At 45.8% G+C, this 16,858-nt stretch overlaps 1 protein-coding gene across 12 annotated transcripts in view; it reads right to left on the bottom strand.

Annotated features, from left to right (window-relative positions):
* Positions 1-7,401: 7,401 nt before the first annotated feature.
* Positions 7,402-16,858, bottom strand: part of PLEKHA6 (pleckstrin homology domain containing A6) — a 141,042-nt gene continuing 131,585 nt past the window's right edge. For 11 of the 12 annotated variants that reach the window (XM_030221028.1, XM_030221037.1, XM_030221032.1 and 8 more), the window contains 7 exons: positions 16,235-16,332; positions 15,815-15,997; positions 15,330-15,494; positions 11,764-11,897; positions 10,172-10,314; positions 8,813-8,958; positions 7,402-8,449 (listed from right to left, as the gene is read on the bottom strand). In XM_030221028.1, the coding sequence (XP_030076888.1) occupies positions 8,444-8,449; positions 8,813-8,958; positions 10,172-10,314; positions 11,764-11,897; positions 15,330-15,494; positions 15,815-15,997; positions 16,235-16,332 (875 nt within the window). In that variant the 3' untranslated portion in view covers positions 7,402-8,443. The remainder of the gene's footprint in view (positions 8,450-8,812; positions 8,959-10,171; positions 10,315-11,763; positions 11,898-15,329; positions 15,495-15,814; positions 15,998-16,234; positions 16,333-16,858) is intronic. The other variant, XM_030221030.1, reaches the window with a different exon arrangement.

Raw genomic sequence — 16,858 nt, forward strand, 5'->3', positions numbered from 1 at the left:
TGTAAGGGAGGTGCTGCTGTTGGTCTTGTCATGAGAAGCGGACATGACAGAGTCTCAGACTGCACCGAGCTCTGGCTTTCAGTGTTGAGTAGAAAGTCCAAAGGGCAGCGTCCAGGCGTGTTCATGTTAGGCCTTCCTGCCTGCCTCTCACACCTCTCCCAATCCAGATGGGCCTGTCTCTGAACTGTATCAGTCTATGAAAACCCCAGCCATGTTCATTTGGGATTCTGCTCTCAGACAGGGGATTAGTACTCAAGGTCAGCCTGGGAGCAGTCAGGGGTCCCTGGCACACTTTCTGAACAAAAGGGGATATACTATTTTCTCTGAAGCTTTAATGCATTAAAAGAAGCAAAGTAAAAATCATTTTGTTGGACGCTAAGCAGAAATGTATTTATTTATTTATTTATTTTTCACATTTCTATTCCACATATATTCTATGTGGATCACAACGAAACATACACAATATAAAAGCAAAAACATTACAACATATAACAAACCTATAAGAACAATTAAAACAAACATATTCAAGGGGAAAAGTACATAGACGAGAACATGATGTTGGCAGCTACCTTCAGTAAAGTTGTTGTGTCTGTCATAGTCCTTCACAACAGTGGAAGACTAGTCCACTCTCCCAGGCCTGCAACAGAGAAGTAGGAGAGGTGCGTCTTGAGAAATGAGTCTTCTGCAGAGCTGGAACTGAAGGGTGTTGGGTGCCTTCTGACTGAAGATGTTGAGTAGGTCGGTACAGTTTCAGAGTAGGCACTCAATAATATGTGATAGCTAACTGTAATGCATTTGTCATGGGGAAGACACCGCTTGCTCTGGGATTGGTAGTTTGGAATGTCGGTATTATTTGAGATTCGATATGGAATGTTGTTACTCTTTGGAATTCTGGAATCTTGTTACTCTTTGGGCTTCTGTCAGGTACTTGTGGCCTGGATTGGCCACAGTTGGAAATAGGATACTGGGCTAGGTGGACCATTGGTCTGACCCAGTAGGGCTATTCTTATGTATAAGAAGAAGTACTTTAAACATAGTAACATAGTAGATGACAGCAGAAAAAGACCTGCATGGTCCATCCAGTTTGCCCAACAAGATAACTCATATTTGCTGCATTTTGTGTATACCCTACTTTGATTTGTACCTGTGCTCTACAGGGCACAGACCGTATAAGTCTGCCCAGCACTATCCCCGCCTCCCAACCACCAGCCCCGCCTCCCAACCACTGGCTCTGGCACAGACCTTATAAGTGTATCTGAAACAAAATGGGTACCCAACGTAAGTCTTGCCAAACTGATGAAACAGGCTGCTAACGCCTTACTCCGTCACTGGCCGCACTCTCGCATTCTGTAGCATCTGAAGAGATTTTAAAGTAGAGGGTGGGAAGTCACGAGACAGGACATTACAGTAAGCAAGCTGGATGATCACCAAAGATTGAAGAACTGATGGAAAATCATCCGGGAAGAGTATTGGTTTCAAACACGCAAAATTGTAAGAACTGTTAACTAGTGACTTCGTAGATAATAATGAAAGTAAGAGCAAACCAAGCACTTGCAGTTCAGTCAGAACCATAATAGGAATCTTAGTCATTTTGTTAAGACTGTGTTCTTTAAGCTTCGATTGTTGCGTAATGTTCTTCATTATTTCGCTCTCGCACTATCCCACTTGGATTACTGTAACTGTATTCCTCTGTCACTGTTAAATTCTGATCTAAATTGCAGATCCTACAGACCACTGCTGCCACACTTCTATTCCACTAAAAGAAGCACGACAGGATCACTTCAGCCCTGATTTCCCTACACTGGTTACTGTACTACTACTACTTAACATTTCTAGAGCGCTACTCAAGTTACGCAGCGCTGAACAGTTTAACAAAGAAGGACAGTCCCTGCTCAAAGGAGCTTACAGTCTAAAGGACAAAATGTCAAGTTGGGGCAGTCTAGATTTCCTGAGTAGAGGTTTGATGGTTAGGTGCCGAAGGCGACATTGAAGAGGTGGGCTTTGAGCAAGGACATGAAGATGGGCAGGGAGGGGGCCACATCTCATTTAAACGAGCTTGCTTGGTATTTAAAATGTTTAATGCACTCAACTTGGTGGTCTTTCCTTCTAAGGGATCCTTTTCTCTTACTCTTTCCTTTGTTTGTTGGCATTAAGTGTAAGAAAATTCTAGAACATTTTTTTTTTTTTTTTGGTTACCAAGCTGTTGAATTCTGGCTCTCGTGACATGAGGACCTACATTCTGTTACCTCTTCCTCTGCTTTTTGTTAAGAATTTTAAAACACTTATTACACCCGAATTTTGTACAATGCAATAGGGTTCCTCTTCTTCTGGTTTAATATGTGATTAGTCTGTCTAACCCACTTTGAACCACCATTTGGTTTGGGATTCAGCGGGATATAAGTGCTATGTCATATCATATCATTATTTTTTTTTTTTTAATTCATATCATTAGTGGACTGGGAGGGGAAACGGAGCCATAGAGATGATAACTGGAAGGGCCACCTGAACCTCCCTGGTTCCGAAAACAGCCCAAATCTCTTACCTCCCATGAGGTCCAAACTGGATCAGGCAGGCCCAAAACAGGCCAGCGTAGACTGCAATTCCTGCCCCTTCCCCTCACCCCATGGCCAATTTCCCCTTCAGACAGTGATATCACCTATGGAGGAAGGGCTACAGCTTTGGCCTTCATTAACATCACCCCTCCCCCTCCCTCTTTCTTCATCACAGCTCTTTAGGTACTTTTGGGTGAAAGAGGCCGTCCAAAATGTGAATGAACCTGTAGTAAAGACAGCAAAGTCACACCCAGCAGCCAGGCAGCTCAGCCGAGGACCAGGCTCTATTTTCAAAGCAATGCACGGTATTTTATACAGACTGACAACTGAAGGTCCAAGTTTTGGTTCAAGGTCCGGAGGGAATCAGACACTTTGTTTTTATAACAGATAAAAAGTTAAAATTCTGCAGAACGTCACTGAATGCAGGTGTCTGATGCATTTTTGCAGCATATTTTCACGGAAGGATATGTGTGATGTTCTTCTGTGAACAAAATTGTTTAAGTTTTATGTGAAACTGGACCTGCTGTACACCGCCGTGGGCGAATCTCTAGATCTCAATAAAGATAATAAATCTAATCTAATCTGAGACATTTATCACCCGCTTAATCCTGAAAGGGTCCAAAGCAGTTTCCACGTTAAGCAATGCAATCATTAGGACTTTACAATCTTATAGCAGTAATACCAGATAGTACTAATTTTCCATGATTAGGAATTTATGGAAAGGAAATGTTTTATTTTCACAGAAAGAGAAATGATTCCTAGTATGTGATGCTTTGTACAAAAATCATGCACTCTCCAATATTTGCTCTACTCAAAGGGGACTGTGGTCTTGTGAATGAAAAGTGCGGCCACAAATGACCCCTTCTAGCAAGCCGATGATGTACTCTGAGGCCCGACGAGGAAGGGCTTTGAAAATGGCACAAGCCTGAACTGGGAGACAATGAGTTTTACAAGCAAAAGGCAAAACTCTATTGTATTACTTTAGATCTAAATATCAACCAAGTTGCTGTGTTTTCTATAAATTGTCATTTTTTTTTTTTTGCGCTTAACTGAGATCCCTGAATAAACTGAATTGCAGTAATCCAAGAGGGACAATATCAGCGTCTGAACCAGCAGAGAAAAATGATCCCTCATAAAAATAGGATCAAAAAAAAAAAAAAAAAAAAGTTGTTCTAATTATAATCTGAGGCTCAAATGACAATGACGAACACAAAGTTATACACAGCAACTCTAGAAGATTCCTGCCTCCGGGTCAAGCCCACCCTGTTCCAGTGGAATAAAAGACGGTACATTCACCACAGGATTCCTAACCGCAGATCGGTCACAGTCCACATTTTAGTTCTGTTACAGAAGATGATGAGGGTTTTTTACACAAACTCTCCCAGTTTGATTGTGTTTCCAACTGTTGTCCATCTTATCTGTTAAAAATCCTCTTCCAGAACATAGATTGCAAAACCCGATTGCCTTCCAGTAAGTATGAGGTCGACAGCTGCAACACCTACAAATCAGAGGGCTGGGCATATGTGACAGGGCCTCCGAAAAAAAGTGAAATAAATCAATCTGGATGACCGAAAAAAAATCAGCTCTTTTAAGCTCACGCACACAGCTGCACAGGATTAATGATAAATGTCGGCCTCCCTTGCCAGCCCGTGTTTCCTGGAGAACAGCAGGCATTACAGTCCCTGAAGCTATGAAGTTATTACTTCCACCGCTGGCTGACAGTCCTCAGAAATCACTGGACGGCAGATTTCTGAAGCACAGCCTGCAGAAATGCAGTTTGTAAGACAGGATTATGCCATGTGAGCAAAATAGGCCCCTACCCCGGACCTAAGCTTTCAGAGGCCCTGTCACATAAGCCTTAACCCCCCCCCCCCCCAATACAAAACAGATGTCAGACATGGCTGTCGTGTCACGGGGGCGTAGCCAGACACCCAACTTTGGGTGGGCCTGGGTCCAAGATAGGTGGGCAGAACTCCACCCTGTCCCACGAGTGATTTGGTCTCTCCCTCTCTCGCCTGCATGCGACATGGTCTCTCAAACATCCCTCCTTCCCTGCATACCTTTTAAATAGCAGATTTTCACAGGCAGCGAACAGCACTGCTCATGTTGGCTCCACAGCCTTCTCTCTGATGCAACTTCCTGTTTCAAATACGCAGGAATACATCAAAGGGAAGGCTGTGGGGCTGGTGTGAACAGTATGTCAGTCGCTGCTCGCTGCAGGCCAAGATCTTCTATTTACAAGGTATTCAGGAGGGACAGTTGTTGGGAGTTTTTGGCTGGTGGGGCTTGAGGATCCCTGCCAGCCACATCATAGGTGTGCTGCTACTGGGTGGGCCTGAGCTCAAAGTGGGTGGGCCTGGGCCCACCCTTGGCTACGCCACTGGCCGTGTCAGCCCAGACAGAAGAGGGGCATCTTCAGACCCCCGTGATACCCAGCCCTACCCAATTACGAGGCAGAACTAGGCAGTACCTGGAGCAGCAAAGCAAATCGATTCAGCACCATCAATGTGTCCCTCTTACCTAAAGGAAGGCTGGACATTTTTCACAATAGCTCATTTAACTGGCAAATGACCCTCATTATGTATTTGTGTTTGCTACACTCTCTATACCTTAACCCCACCCCACCCTCCACCGCCACCACCAATATACACACACTCTCTCACACACACGTACAAAATACAAAGTGTAATATTTAAAAGTAATTTGTGAGTTGTTTGGAAGAAAAAGAAGTTGCTCATTGATGAAGTAGCGAAACAGAAGGATTCCTTGATCTGTCGAGAAAAGTGATACTAATGTATCATTGAGAAATGGAGCAAAGTTGTAACACAATCGACATTTCGTTTGAACAAATTTGAGAGCGTTTCCTGGATTGATAAGTACTTTTTTTTGTTCCCTTATGCATGTGTTTGACATTTTGAATCAATTCTTCCAATTTTTGATAACATAGAAGTAATTTGGGTTATTGTCTGTACACCTCTGGGATAAGATAATTATAGTTAATTCAATTCAATTCAAACTTCTCTTACTGACCTATAAGTGCATTCACTCTACTGCTCCCCACTCTTGTCTCTCCCTACGCCCCCCCTCGGGTACTCCGTTCAGTTGATACATCTCTCTTATCTGTCCCCTTCTCCTCTACTGCTAATTCCAGACTCTGTTCCTTTTACCTCGCTGCACCTCAAGCCTGGAATAGTCTTCCCGAGCCTGTACGTCTAGCCCCATCTTTGGCCGCCTTTAAGTCCAGGCTAAAAGCCCACCTCTTTGACACTGCTTTTGACTCCTGGTCACTACTCACTTGCCCTGTACCCTACCTCTTAGTTGTTCTGTCTGTCTGTCCTATTTAGATTGTAAGCTCTTTGAGCAGGGACTGTCTTTTCATGTATGATGTACAGAGCTGCATATGCCTTGTAGCGCTATAGAAGTGATAAATAGTAGTAGTAATGTAGAAGCCTGCCCTTGCAGATCACCAATGCGGCCGTGCAGGCTTCTGTTTCTGTGAGTCTGAAGTCCTGCGCGGCTGCATTAGTGATCTGCAAGGGCAGGCTTCTAGATGGAATGTTGCTAGTGGAGGAGTAGCCTAGTGGTTAGTGCAGTGGAACATGGAATATTGTTACTATTTGAGATTCTGGAATGTTGCTATTACTTGAGGTTCTACATGGAATGTTGCTACTATTGGAGATTCTACATGGAATGTTGCTATTGAGATTCGGTTGCTACTATTTGAGATTCTACATGGAATGTTGCTATTCCACTAGCAACATTCCATTTTTAGATTGTGAGCTCTTTGAGCAGGGACTGTCTTTTCATGTATGGTGTACAGCGCTGCATATGCCTTGTAGCGCTATAGAAGTGATAAATAGTAGTAGTAATGTAGAAGCCTGCCCTTGTAGATCACCAATGCGGCCGTGCAGGCTTCTGTTTCTGTGAGTCTGAAGTCCTGCGCGGCTGCATTGGTGATCTGCAAGGGCAGGCTTCTAGATGGAATGTTGCTAGTGGAGGAGTAGCCTAGTGGTTAGTGCAGTGGAACATGGAATATTGTTACTATTTGAGATTCTGGAATGTTGCTATTACTTGAGGTTCTACATGGAATGTTGCTACTATTGGAGATTCTACATGGAATGTTGCTATTCCACTAGCAACATTCCATTTTTAGATTGTGAGCTCTTTGAGCAGGGACTGTCTTTTCATGTATGGTGTACAGAGCTGCGTATGCCTTGTAGCGCTATAGAAGTGATAAATAGTAGTAGTAATAGTTAATCCCCTCCGTTTTTTACTGCAGACCTTTTTTCTCCATTTGGAGTTGTTTTGCTCTGCAGGTGTTTTCGGAGGTGGTAGGAGCCAATGATGAGAGGCCATTCAGGTGTTGAGGCTTTATTAAAATTATAATAATTGATATACTGCTGGAGTCGCATGGCCAATACTGTTAGTTCAGGGCAACAGTGTAACTAGTTTCTCTATTTATTGGCTCTGTGCAGTTTTTTGGAGAGTTCATATTTAAAAGTATAAAATCTTGGAGGGGGTGTAGATTAGGGTCCTGAAAGTTAATTGGGGGGGGGGGAGTAATGCTAGGGTGCCCGATTCCCTTGCCCTGCCCCTGGTAACAGCAGCTGCTGCTGTGTACTGACACTCCATCAGGAGGTCTGGCATATGTTACATGCTTTGGGGATTTAAAAATACATTTCTACTATGTTTGCCTGGGGCCCACTAAAGAGTTAATCCTGCCCTGGCTGTCCAGGGGAATGCTGAGCTCTGGTTCTGATCTGAAGGGGGGGAGGGGGGATCCTAACCTGGCTCTAAGCACTTGGGTTGCTTCAGGGTTCAATCCAGAAACCGACACCGTTACCATAAAGAACATTAAATATTTTGCTTTAATAGAGAACATACAGAGATATTGTTTGACAGGTTTCTTAAATATGTCTTTCTTTTCTTAAGTTGACCCCAGCCTGCTCTCAGATGGAGAATCCTGTGGGTTGACACTCACTTTTAGGAACAAACATACGTATATATCCTGTATATAGAGCTATATATCATATTTCACGCATATAATAGGGTCTAATTTCTTAAAACATATGTTAAGGCATGAGCATTAAAACAAATGGCTTGTGGGCTCCCCCTGGTTAGTACTGGATTCACTCTGTACACACAGGGTTTCTCCAATCTGCCATGGGCACGTAGGGTTGGGAATGAGGAGGTCGGTCTGGCCTGTACCCTTGGACTCAATCCTCCTCTGTGCCATGAAATGGAGCAGAACGTCCTGCTGGGTTTGGGTCTCTAGCCCAGCACACTGGAACAAGGCTGCTCAGCCCACATTTGCTTTTCATGATAACAGTCTTTGCTTGCCTCGAACACCACCGTCCATCTGTCTGGCTCATTCGCGCATGTCAGAAGATGGCGTTTTCCCTGAGTGACTGTTTGTCCTGAATAGACCGGCAGCTTCACTTCATGGACAGACAGCGGCTATTCCACTTTCTGACTCTGCTTTTTATTGCCTGGCTTATGGACCAGCTCTTCTTCCGTGAGGGAGAAGTGGTAATAGTGCCCAAGAGAGAATGAATAAGAAACATTAGTCATTCCAAAGCAGGAAAATGTGTCTATGCCCGGGAGCATGGTGCTGCCTGAACAGGGGTATTCAGATGACTGACTGTTTGTGATGTAATTCCCCATGCAATGTGAGTGGTGGCAGTAGTGGGATTCTGCTTCTGGCATTCCGCATGCAGACGGCTTCTTTCCAGGTACAGTAGGCCAGAAGGGAAGCAGAAGGGTTTCCGTGACAATGTCCCTCCTCTCCTGAAGGGCTGAGCTCACAGCTAGGGAAATTAATGTTAGTTGAGCTGGTGACACAGTTATGAAGGAGAGGAGTTAGAATGTGGCTCCGTGGAACTTCACAGTGGTCAAGCCTTGAATTGTGGAAAAAGAAAAGGAGGAAATGAATCAGAGAGAAATACAGTCAGCTCTTCTGCTATTACCCACCATTTCCACAGTACTGCAGGAAGTACTCGGCACTGGACAGTACACATAAGAGATGGCCCGGCTCCAGCATCCTGGAGTTAATCCCTTATACATACTCCTGACCTTCTCCAGTAAAAACAGCAAGAAATCCTTGTCCCCCTAAATAAACTCCTGTATTTGCTGGTCCTTCATCCCACAATAACCACGTGCCCTGTGAGACTACATTACCCAGAATCCTCTGCACGTGATAAACCCCTGATCTCAGGGCCCAGTGGGGGAGGGGTAGACAAGTTCAGTGCAAGCATGCTTACATTATGACTCAGACACACATAATATGGCCCATGGTGCCGGCCGCTGCCGTTCTCGGCTGAATGGGATGGAGGCTCAGACCAGAGGGAGCTGTTCTGTGGATTCGAGGAGACAGGGGAAGTTGGTGGACTTGGGGTGGAGCACAGCACTGGAAACAGAAATGAAGATGATGTGAAAAATGGCAGAAAACAGGAAGACTGTAATGTTCTGGGGTGAGAGCAGAGGTTACTGCATCCAAATCTCAGAAGCACAGCTTGACCCGCAAGAGATGAGATGAAGAAATGAAAGGGAGGGGGGGAGGGGAAATTTCTTCTGCCAGACCACTCAGGCATTTCTTCAGAGGTAACAGAGGATCCTGACTGGCTCTTCTTAAAGGAAAATATTAACCCAACCTAAACACAAAACTTTTGCCTATGGCTGTTTAAGAAAACTTCAAATTGTAAAATTTAAAAAAAAACTGAAGCCTGAACCGCCCCAGTGGAGCAGTCGCTGACTGTTTAATCAACCTGGAATGGGTTTAACTATCACCGGCTTCTTTTTATAGACTGGATAAACGACAGTGAGAAACAATTCCCCTACCAGGAGAAAAAGTCACTGTCGGAAAAAAAAACAGTCCCAATGAATTAAATATATCAAAATAGTTCCACAAGACTGAACCCAGCTTCAAGAGGGGGGAAAAAACCCAGCACCACTTATCTGTGTTCATGAAATCTCTCCTCTTCAGTTTGCAAACCAATCTTTATGTGGTAATAACACATTCCCTGAGCTTCCAAACGGTTCAAGTCCATTTACCCCAACAAGGGCTGCATCAGGGGGAGAAACATTGCTTCTCAGACCTTCCCTTCTGCTCCAAGCTGCGTCCGCTAAATAAACCCTTCAACTCAGTTCAGCTTGAGGAGGGGACCAGCCAGTCGGGTTCCTACATTACTTTCTGTGTAAGACCCTCTTATTTCAGTAAGAGGGTCTTACATGCAAGAAGTAAATCTTCAGGTGATGGATAATATCATTTTCATTTAGCTCTGAGGGCTTCATTTCATCTCATTAAAGAGCAGGGATGGTGGAATCACTGACAAAAAAGGGGCAACCTCTGGAAACCTCTGCAAATAGAGGAACAGCAGACTCCCTCATCAGCACTAAGGGAAAGCAGGCATCGCCTTTTTTTTCCAATTTTTCTTTTTCTTTTTTTAGAAATGCCATCACTTCCAGCATTATATTGCTTTGATTTGCATAATATTGAAGGTGTGATAATGACAGAGGAGAGAGATAGCAGGGAAAGAGCGGGGGCGAGGTGGCAGCGAGGCACAGCTACTGCGTCCCCTCCCTAGAACCACAGCACAGGGTGGAGAGGTCCCTATACTTACCAGAGAGCAAGCGGCCACGCCGTGACGCTTCCGTGGCCAGCGTACAGGACAAAGCGATCCTCTTTTCCTGCTCCTGCAGCTGGGACTCAGAGTCCGCAGGTTCATCCGGCTCCCTGTCACTGGCTGGTACCACATTCTGCAGACTGTGAAAGAGAAGGACTGGGGATGATCCTCAGCGTCAGGGACTCCCCCTCCCCTTCCATCTCACTGTGCAAATACAGACTCAGCCCTAGGTCTGGAGATACCACGGACCACAATGGTGGCACGCACTTTCCTGCGTACTGCGCTAGACAGAATCTCCAAGTGACTGAAAACATTCTGATTTGCAAAGGCATTTTTCATTCATTATCGTTTCATCTGTATTAGTTTATTTAATAGATGAATTATTTTACAATCTTGTCCTATGTCACTATCAGGCTCATTTTCAAAAGAGAAGGACGTCCATCTTTCGACTTACATCAGAAGATGGACGTACATCTCCCAGGGATGTCCAAATCGGTATAATCGAAACCCGATTTTGGACGTCTCCAACTGCAGTCCGTCACAAGGACGGCCAAATTTCAAGGGGGTGTGTCGGAGGAGTGGTGAAGGCGGGACTTGGGTGTGCCTAAGACTTGGACGTCTTTGAGCCATAATCGAAAAAAGCAAGGATGTCCAAAAGTAAAACTTGGTCGTTTTCACCCGGACATGTTTTTTTTTCACAAATAAGGCACAAAAAGGTGCCCTAAATGACCAGATGACCACCAGAGGGAATTGGGGATGACCTCCCATTACTCCCCCAGTCGTCACTAACCCCCTCCCACCCTCAAAAAATGTCTTTAAAAATATTTCGTGCCAGCCTCAGATGTCATACTCAGGTCCATTGACAGCGCATGCAGGTCCCTGGAGCAATTTTAGTGGGTACTGCAGTGCACTTCAGTCAGGCGGACCCAGGCCCATACCCCCCCTACCTGTACCCACATATAGGTGTCCCCCTTCACCAGTAAGGGCTATGGTAGTGGTGTACAGTTGTGGGTAGTGGGTTTTGGGGGGCTCCGCACACAGGGTAAGGGAGCTATGTACCTGGGAGCAATTTCTGAAGTCCACTGCAGTGCCCCCTAGGGTGCCCGGTTGGTGTCCTGGCATGTCAGGGGGACCAGTGCACTACAAATGATGGCTCCTCCCACGTCCAAATGGCTTGCATTAGGATGTTTTTGACATGGACGTCTTTGGTTTCGAAAATCACCAAAAATCAAAGATGTCCATGTCTAAAGACGTCCATCTCTAAGGACGTCCTTGGTATTTTCGAAACGAAAGATGGATGCCCATCTTTTTTTGAAAATACAGTTTTCCCCGCCCCCGGAATTGGACGTTTCACAAAGACGTCCAAATCCCAACTTGGACATTTCTTTCGAAAATGCCCCTCCACATACGTTTACTCTCTAATCTGCTGAGAACTGCTGGGTTATGTGGAATAGGAATTTTAAAATACATAAAAATACAGCACAAACACACACAACAACAGTACCACTGTTTAAACACACAGACACTTGTTGCCATGTCTGGAAATAGAGCACACCAAACACACACCCCTACCTCCACCAGCACCTCACCTGGATTTTGCAATAAGAGTTTTAATTCTTTCCACCTTCTTCTGCTTTTCCTTTAACTCTTCGGGGCTCAGAGGATTCTCTGGTTCCAGCTCGATGTATCTCTCGGGAATGACCACTTTATCTGGGGTGGAAAGCTGAAAGCAGATAAAAAGCATTACATGGGAAGCAGAGTCAGACCAAGCCTGCAGCACTGCAAACTGTGCTACACCCTCCCCTCCCTCCCCCTCCCTCTTTGTCCTATTCCCTGATCTCCTCATCCTCCTTTCCCTATTCTCTACCCCTATCCATCCTCTGCTTCCTGCTCTGCCCTCCTCATTTCCTGTTCTTGTTCTGCTTTTCTCCTGTCCCACCTCCCCCCGCTTCTCAATCCCCATCTCTTGTGTGATCTCCATCCCATGACCCTCACCTTTCTTGCTGCTCCCCTTCTCACCCCTCTGCTGCTCCCTCTTCTGTACCCCCGTCTCTGCCCTTCTCATCTCACTCTCTCTCTTCTCAAGCTCCATTCTCCCACGGATTCTCTTCCCCCTCCCATAGTTTTGTCTTATTCTTATACCAACAGCCGACGCTCGAACACTTTGGAACTGCGTCTGGCTCAGGTATGACCTCTACTCCTGCTGCTGGAGTCCGCCCCTTGGAGCCGACCGACAGTGTCCACGGGGGTTGTTTGAGCCCTGTCCAGGGGTGTGCTGGTAAAATTTTACCAACGGGCTCTCTCTCCGGACATAACCGGCCCTGAAATTTTGGGGGGGGGTGGGAATACATGCCTCTCTCTCCCCTCCCTTGTGCAGGCACGCTAGGCATACCTTTGCCGAGCCCCACCAGCCAATAAATGGACTGCCACCTTTCTCTGCTGCTTGTTTCTGGCTCTGAGCAGCATGATGGAACCTTCTTGCGCTTGTATGAAAAGTCCCAGCCTGATGCTCAGAGTCAGAAACAAGGAGCAGCAGCAGTCTATTTACTTGGCTGGTTGGGCCAGCATCACTGCCAGCAAAGTAAAAGAGAATTCAGGAGGGGGCCCAAGCCCACATTTTGGGAGTCAGTTGTTAAAGTAGCCATGGGGGGGGGGGGCCTACTTTAACAACCGGCTCCCAAAATTCTTAAAAACTTAACAAATGGCTCTCGCGAGCCCGTGAGAGCCCGCTCCAGCACACCACTGGCCCTGTCCCACGTACAGCACCACCCCAACCAGGAAGAGAGAGCTTTGTGGCGAGTCCTGTTGCTTCAATCCTGTCAGGTGAAAGGAGCATTCAGGGAGGGAACTTGCTGGAAGCCGGAACAAACGCTGTAAGCTTGAATATTCCAGAGGAAAGCTCTACTCCTGCTGTGACTGTGAGTATCCTGGAACAAGTTATTAAAGCACCTCTACTGGTTTTTGAGGGGAAGTTGGAAAACATAGTAACATAGTAGATGACGGCAGAAAAAGACCTGCACGGTCCATCCAGTCTGCCCAAGAAGATAAATTCATATGTGCTACTTTTTTTATTTGTACTGTCCTCTTCAGTGCACAGACCGTATAAGTCTGGCCAGCCCTATCCCCGCCTCCCAACCACCAACCCTGCCTCCCAACCACCAGCTCTGGCACAGACCGTATAAGTCTGCCCAGCACTAGTCCCGCCTCCCAACCACCAGCCCCGCCTCCCACCACCTGCTCTGGAACAGACCCTATAAGTCTGCCCAGCACTATCCCTGCCACCCACCACCGGCTCTGGCACAGACCGTATATGTCTGCCCACACTAGCCCCGTCTCCCAACCACCAGCTCTGCTGTAGTGACATTAGAGTCACTTTGGGATTTAAATTCCACAACTCTCTCTGCTTTACAAACTAAGATAGTAAAGAATTCTGAAACTATCAAGGTTTTGGCTGGGTCTACATTGAAACAATTACAAATTAATGACTTCCAAGCAGCAGAGGTAAAAACCCTCTCTGGCAAACTTGAAAAAAATGGAAATCGTAGAGCAGTCTTTGATTAAAGAAAGGAACTTTGCCTCTAAACGCTTGGAATATTTGGAGAATCAATCAAAGAGACTTAACCTAAGAATTATTAACTTTCCTAAATCTCCACTTGTGTCACCAGTACAAATGGTTAAGAAATATTTAGTAGAAATCCTGGGACTACCTGAAAATTCTTTACCACCTATTACAAGGGCATACTATCTGCAAATTACTGGGAAAAACCCAGACAATTTAAACCCTCAAGGTGTAAAGAACTTGACTGAGTTCCTGGAATCATCTCTGGAGGTTGTCACGCGAAGAACTTACTTTGTTAGTGACATTTGCATTAGAATTAGATGGAGATGCTGTACTCAGACTGTCCTTGAGACATTTGAATTCTTTATTTTTAGGTTCAAAAGTAAGGGTTTTCCCCGGATTTATCCAGGGAAACCCAAAAGAGAAGAAACGTATTTTATTTCATTTATTTCTATTAGGATTTATTTACCACCTTTTTGAAGGGATTCACACAAGGCAGCGTACAATACGAATATATCAAACAAGCAATAGACAATTACAGCAGGAAAAAATTCAAAAAAGAATACAAAAAGTATGGCACAGAATACTACTTACAATGTCAACACAATACACAACAAAACATTTTAATAGACTCCAGAGGGTGTAAAGAAAGATGGGACAAACACCACCCTGTTTACTGAGCCGAGCTAGCAGTTGCCATGCGGCAAAGTGATTGGGCTGTGTTGGAATTAGATAGATAAGACAGAGTATTAAGAGTTAGAAAATAAGGGGAATAATTTAAGGAATATAAACTGCTAATAAATAAAATATCCAAAAACACCAGGATAATTAGATCCAGAGGTTTCCTCTAACAGATCAGCAGTCAATAAAAAGACATGTTTTTAGGAACTTCTTAAACTGCTTCACTTCATTCTCTAACCTCAGCTCTCTGGTAACTTATTCCACCATTAGACGCCAGAATAGAAAATGTTCTGGATCTAAATCAATGTAGTGAAAAGGCGGTTAGCTTAGCAGGGTTTTAAAAAGGCCTGGACGGCTTCCTAAAGGAAAAGTCCATAGACCATTATTAAAATGGACTTGGGGAAAATCCACTGCTTATTTCTGGGATAAGCAGCATAAAATGTATTGAATTTTTTGGGATCTTGCCAGGTATTTGTGACCTGGATTGGCCACTGTTGGAAACAGGATGCTGGCCTTGATGGACTTTATTTATTTAGATTTTGCTCCCACCTTTTTCAGTAGTAGCTCAAGGTGAGTTACATTCAGGTACTCTGAATATTTCTCTGTCCCAGGAGGGCTCACAATCTAAGTTTGTAGCTGAGGCAATGGAGGGTTAAGTGACTTGCCCAAGATCACAAGGAGCAGCTGTGGGATTTGAACCGGCCACCTCTGGATTGCAAGACCGGTGCTCTAACCACTAGGCCCCTCCTCTGGTCTGTCCCAGTGTGTGGCAATACTTATGCACTTATGTAATCACCTTTAAAAGATGCTGAGTCGATCTCAAAGCCTTACCAGAAATGCATCACTTCAAGCTAAAATAGAAATATTTAGGACACGTGTTTTTCAATGCTTTAAAGGTAAATAAAATCTTCTCACCTCTTTGCTGATGTCCACATGGTAATGCTGTGGCTCCAGCTCCATCTGTCGGAGGCGTGCGATCTCATCCCGCGGGGTCTCATAGCTGTGGTTGGACTCTTCTGATCTCAGCGCTGCCTCCAGATCAGAGATGTCAACCTCGTGGATACTGCGGTGCCGGCGAACCTGAAAATGCACCCAGACTTCGTTCAGGAGTACATCACTCTCGCTAAACCTGAGGGTTCTGCCCAGACCCTGGGACAGGATGAATCGTGTGGCATCACGTGGGCTCCATCCCTTTCAAATAGCCCTGAACCAGCCCTTACGCCCAAACCATCTCCTCCTCCAGCACCTCAGCCGCCATTGCTGGAAGCTCACAGGCCTAGTGGCTTTCATGAAGGCAAAACAGGGCAAGGAAGCCCATGTCAGGAGAAATTCACAGAAAACGGGGCATCAAAGCACAAGAGAGCACAAAACAAGATGCCACCTCTTTCGCCAGCACTTACCACCCTGTATGAGACCGAGGGTTTAGCGCTGGAAGGATCTGACTGCTGACTTGACGGCAGCTGCAAACTCCTCCTTTTCTCCTTCATAGAGCCGCTCTGGTGGCGTTTCATGCGAGCGATCTGTTCCTCCACGCTCATCTTCGCCTTCAGATCACTGGAGAACACGGCACTCTTTGGCCGCACCTGTGGACAGAGAATGCACCGTCGGATCCAGTGACGCTGCTTATGGGGGGAGAGGTTTGGAATGTGTGTGAGTAATCCGTGTGTGTGAAGACATGTTCTGTACATGCATTCATTGTGTGCCCATGTGTGTATGTTGTGTGGTTCTGCAAGGTCTAACAATTCTGCGTTACCGTCTAGGTTATCATCGTCCCATTTGTTCCCCCCTCCGTGGTCAGTGAGAGATCTAGGAGAAGTTACCCGTGAGAGCTGACTGTTACTCCCTCTCCGCACAACACTCGAGCTTGGCCCAGGGTCCTGATCACTGGGTGACTTGGTTCTTGGCGGAACAATTCCAACTAGTAGAAAGCAAAAAAGACAGATCGTGAGGACATGGCCAATGGTAAGAGCAGTAAATGTATTCCAGGGACTAGCGATCAGGACTCCAGAAAACAGAACACAGTTGCAGACGCTGGCTCCACACTGCGACTATCGGCAGCTGTATTCTATATCTGGGTCTACTTCCCTTCAGTGGCATAGCTACGGGGGGGGGGGGGGGGGCACGGGGGCCTGGGCCAACAAAATTGGCTCCGGGCCCCCTGATTTGGTTGGCGGGGTCCCCATTGCCTGCCAGCTAAGGCATTTGTCCTGCGCTGACCTTACATTGTTTTTGGTTTTTTTTGTTACATTTGTACCCCGCGCTTTCCCACTCATGGCAGGCTCAATGCGGCTTACATGGGGCAATGGAGGGTTAAGTGACTTGCCCAGAGTCACAAGGAGCTGCCTATGCCGGGAATCGAACTCAGTTCCTCAAGACCAAAGTCCACCACCCTAACCACTAGGCCACTCCTCCTGGCACTCTGTCCTGTTTTCAGCGCCAGGCAA

Source organism: Microcaecilia unicolor, chromosome 12 (assembly GCF_901765095.1).
Source record: "Microcaecilia unicolor chromosome 12, aMicUni1.1, whole genome shotgun sequence".
Lineage (NCBI taxonomy): Eukaryota > Metazoa > Chordata > Amphibia > Gymnophiona > Siphonopidae > Microcaecilia > Microcaecilia unicolor.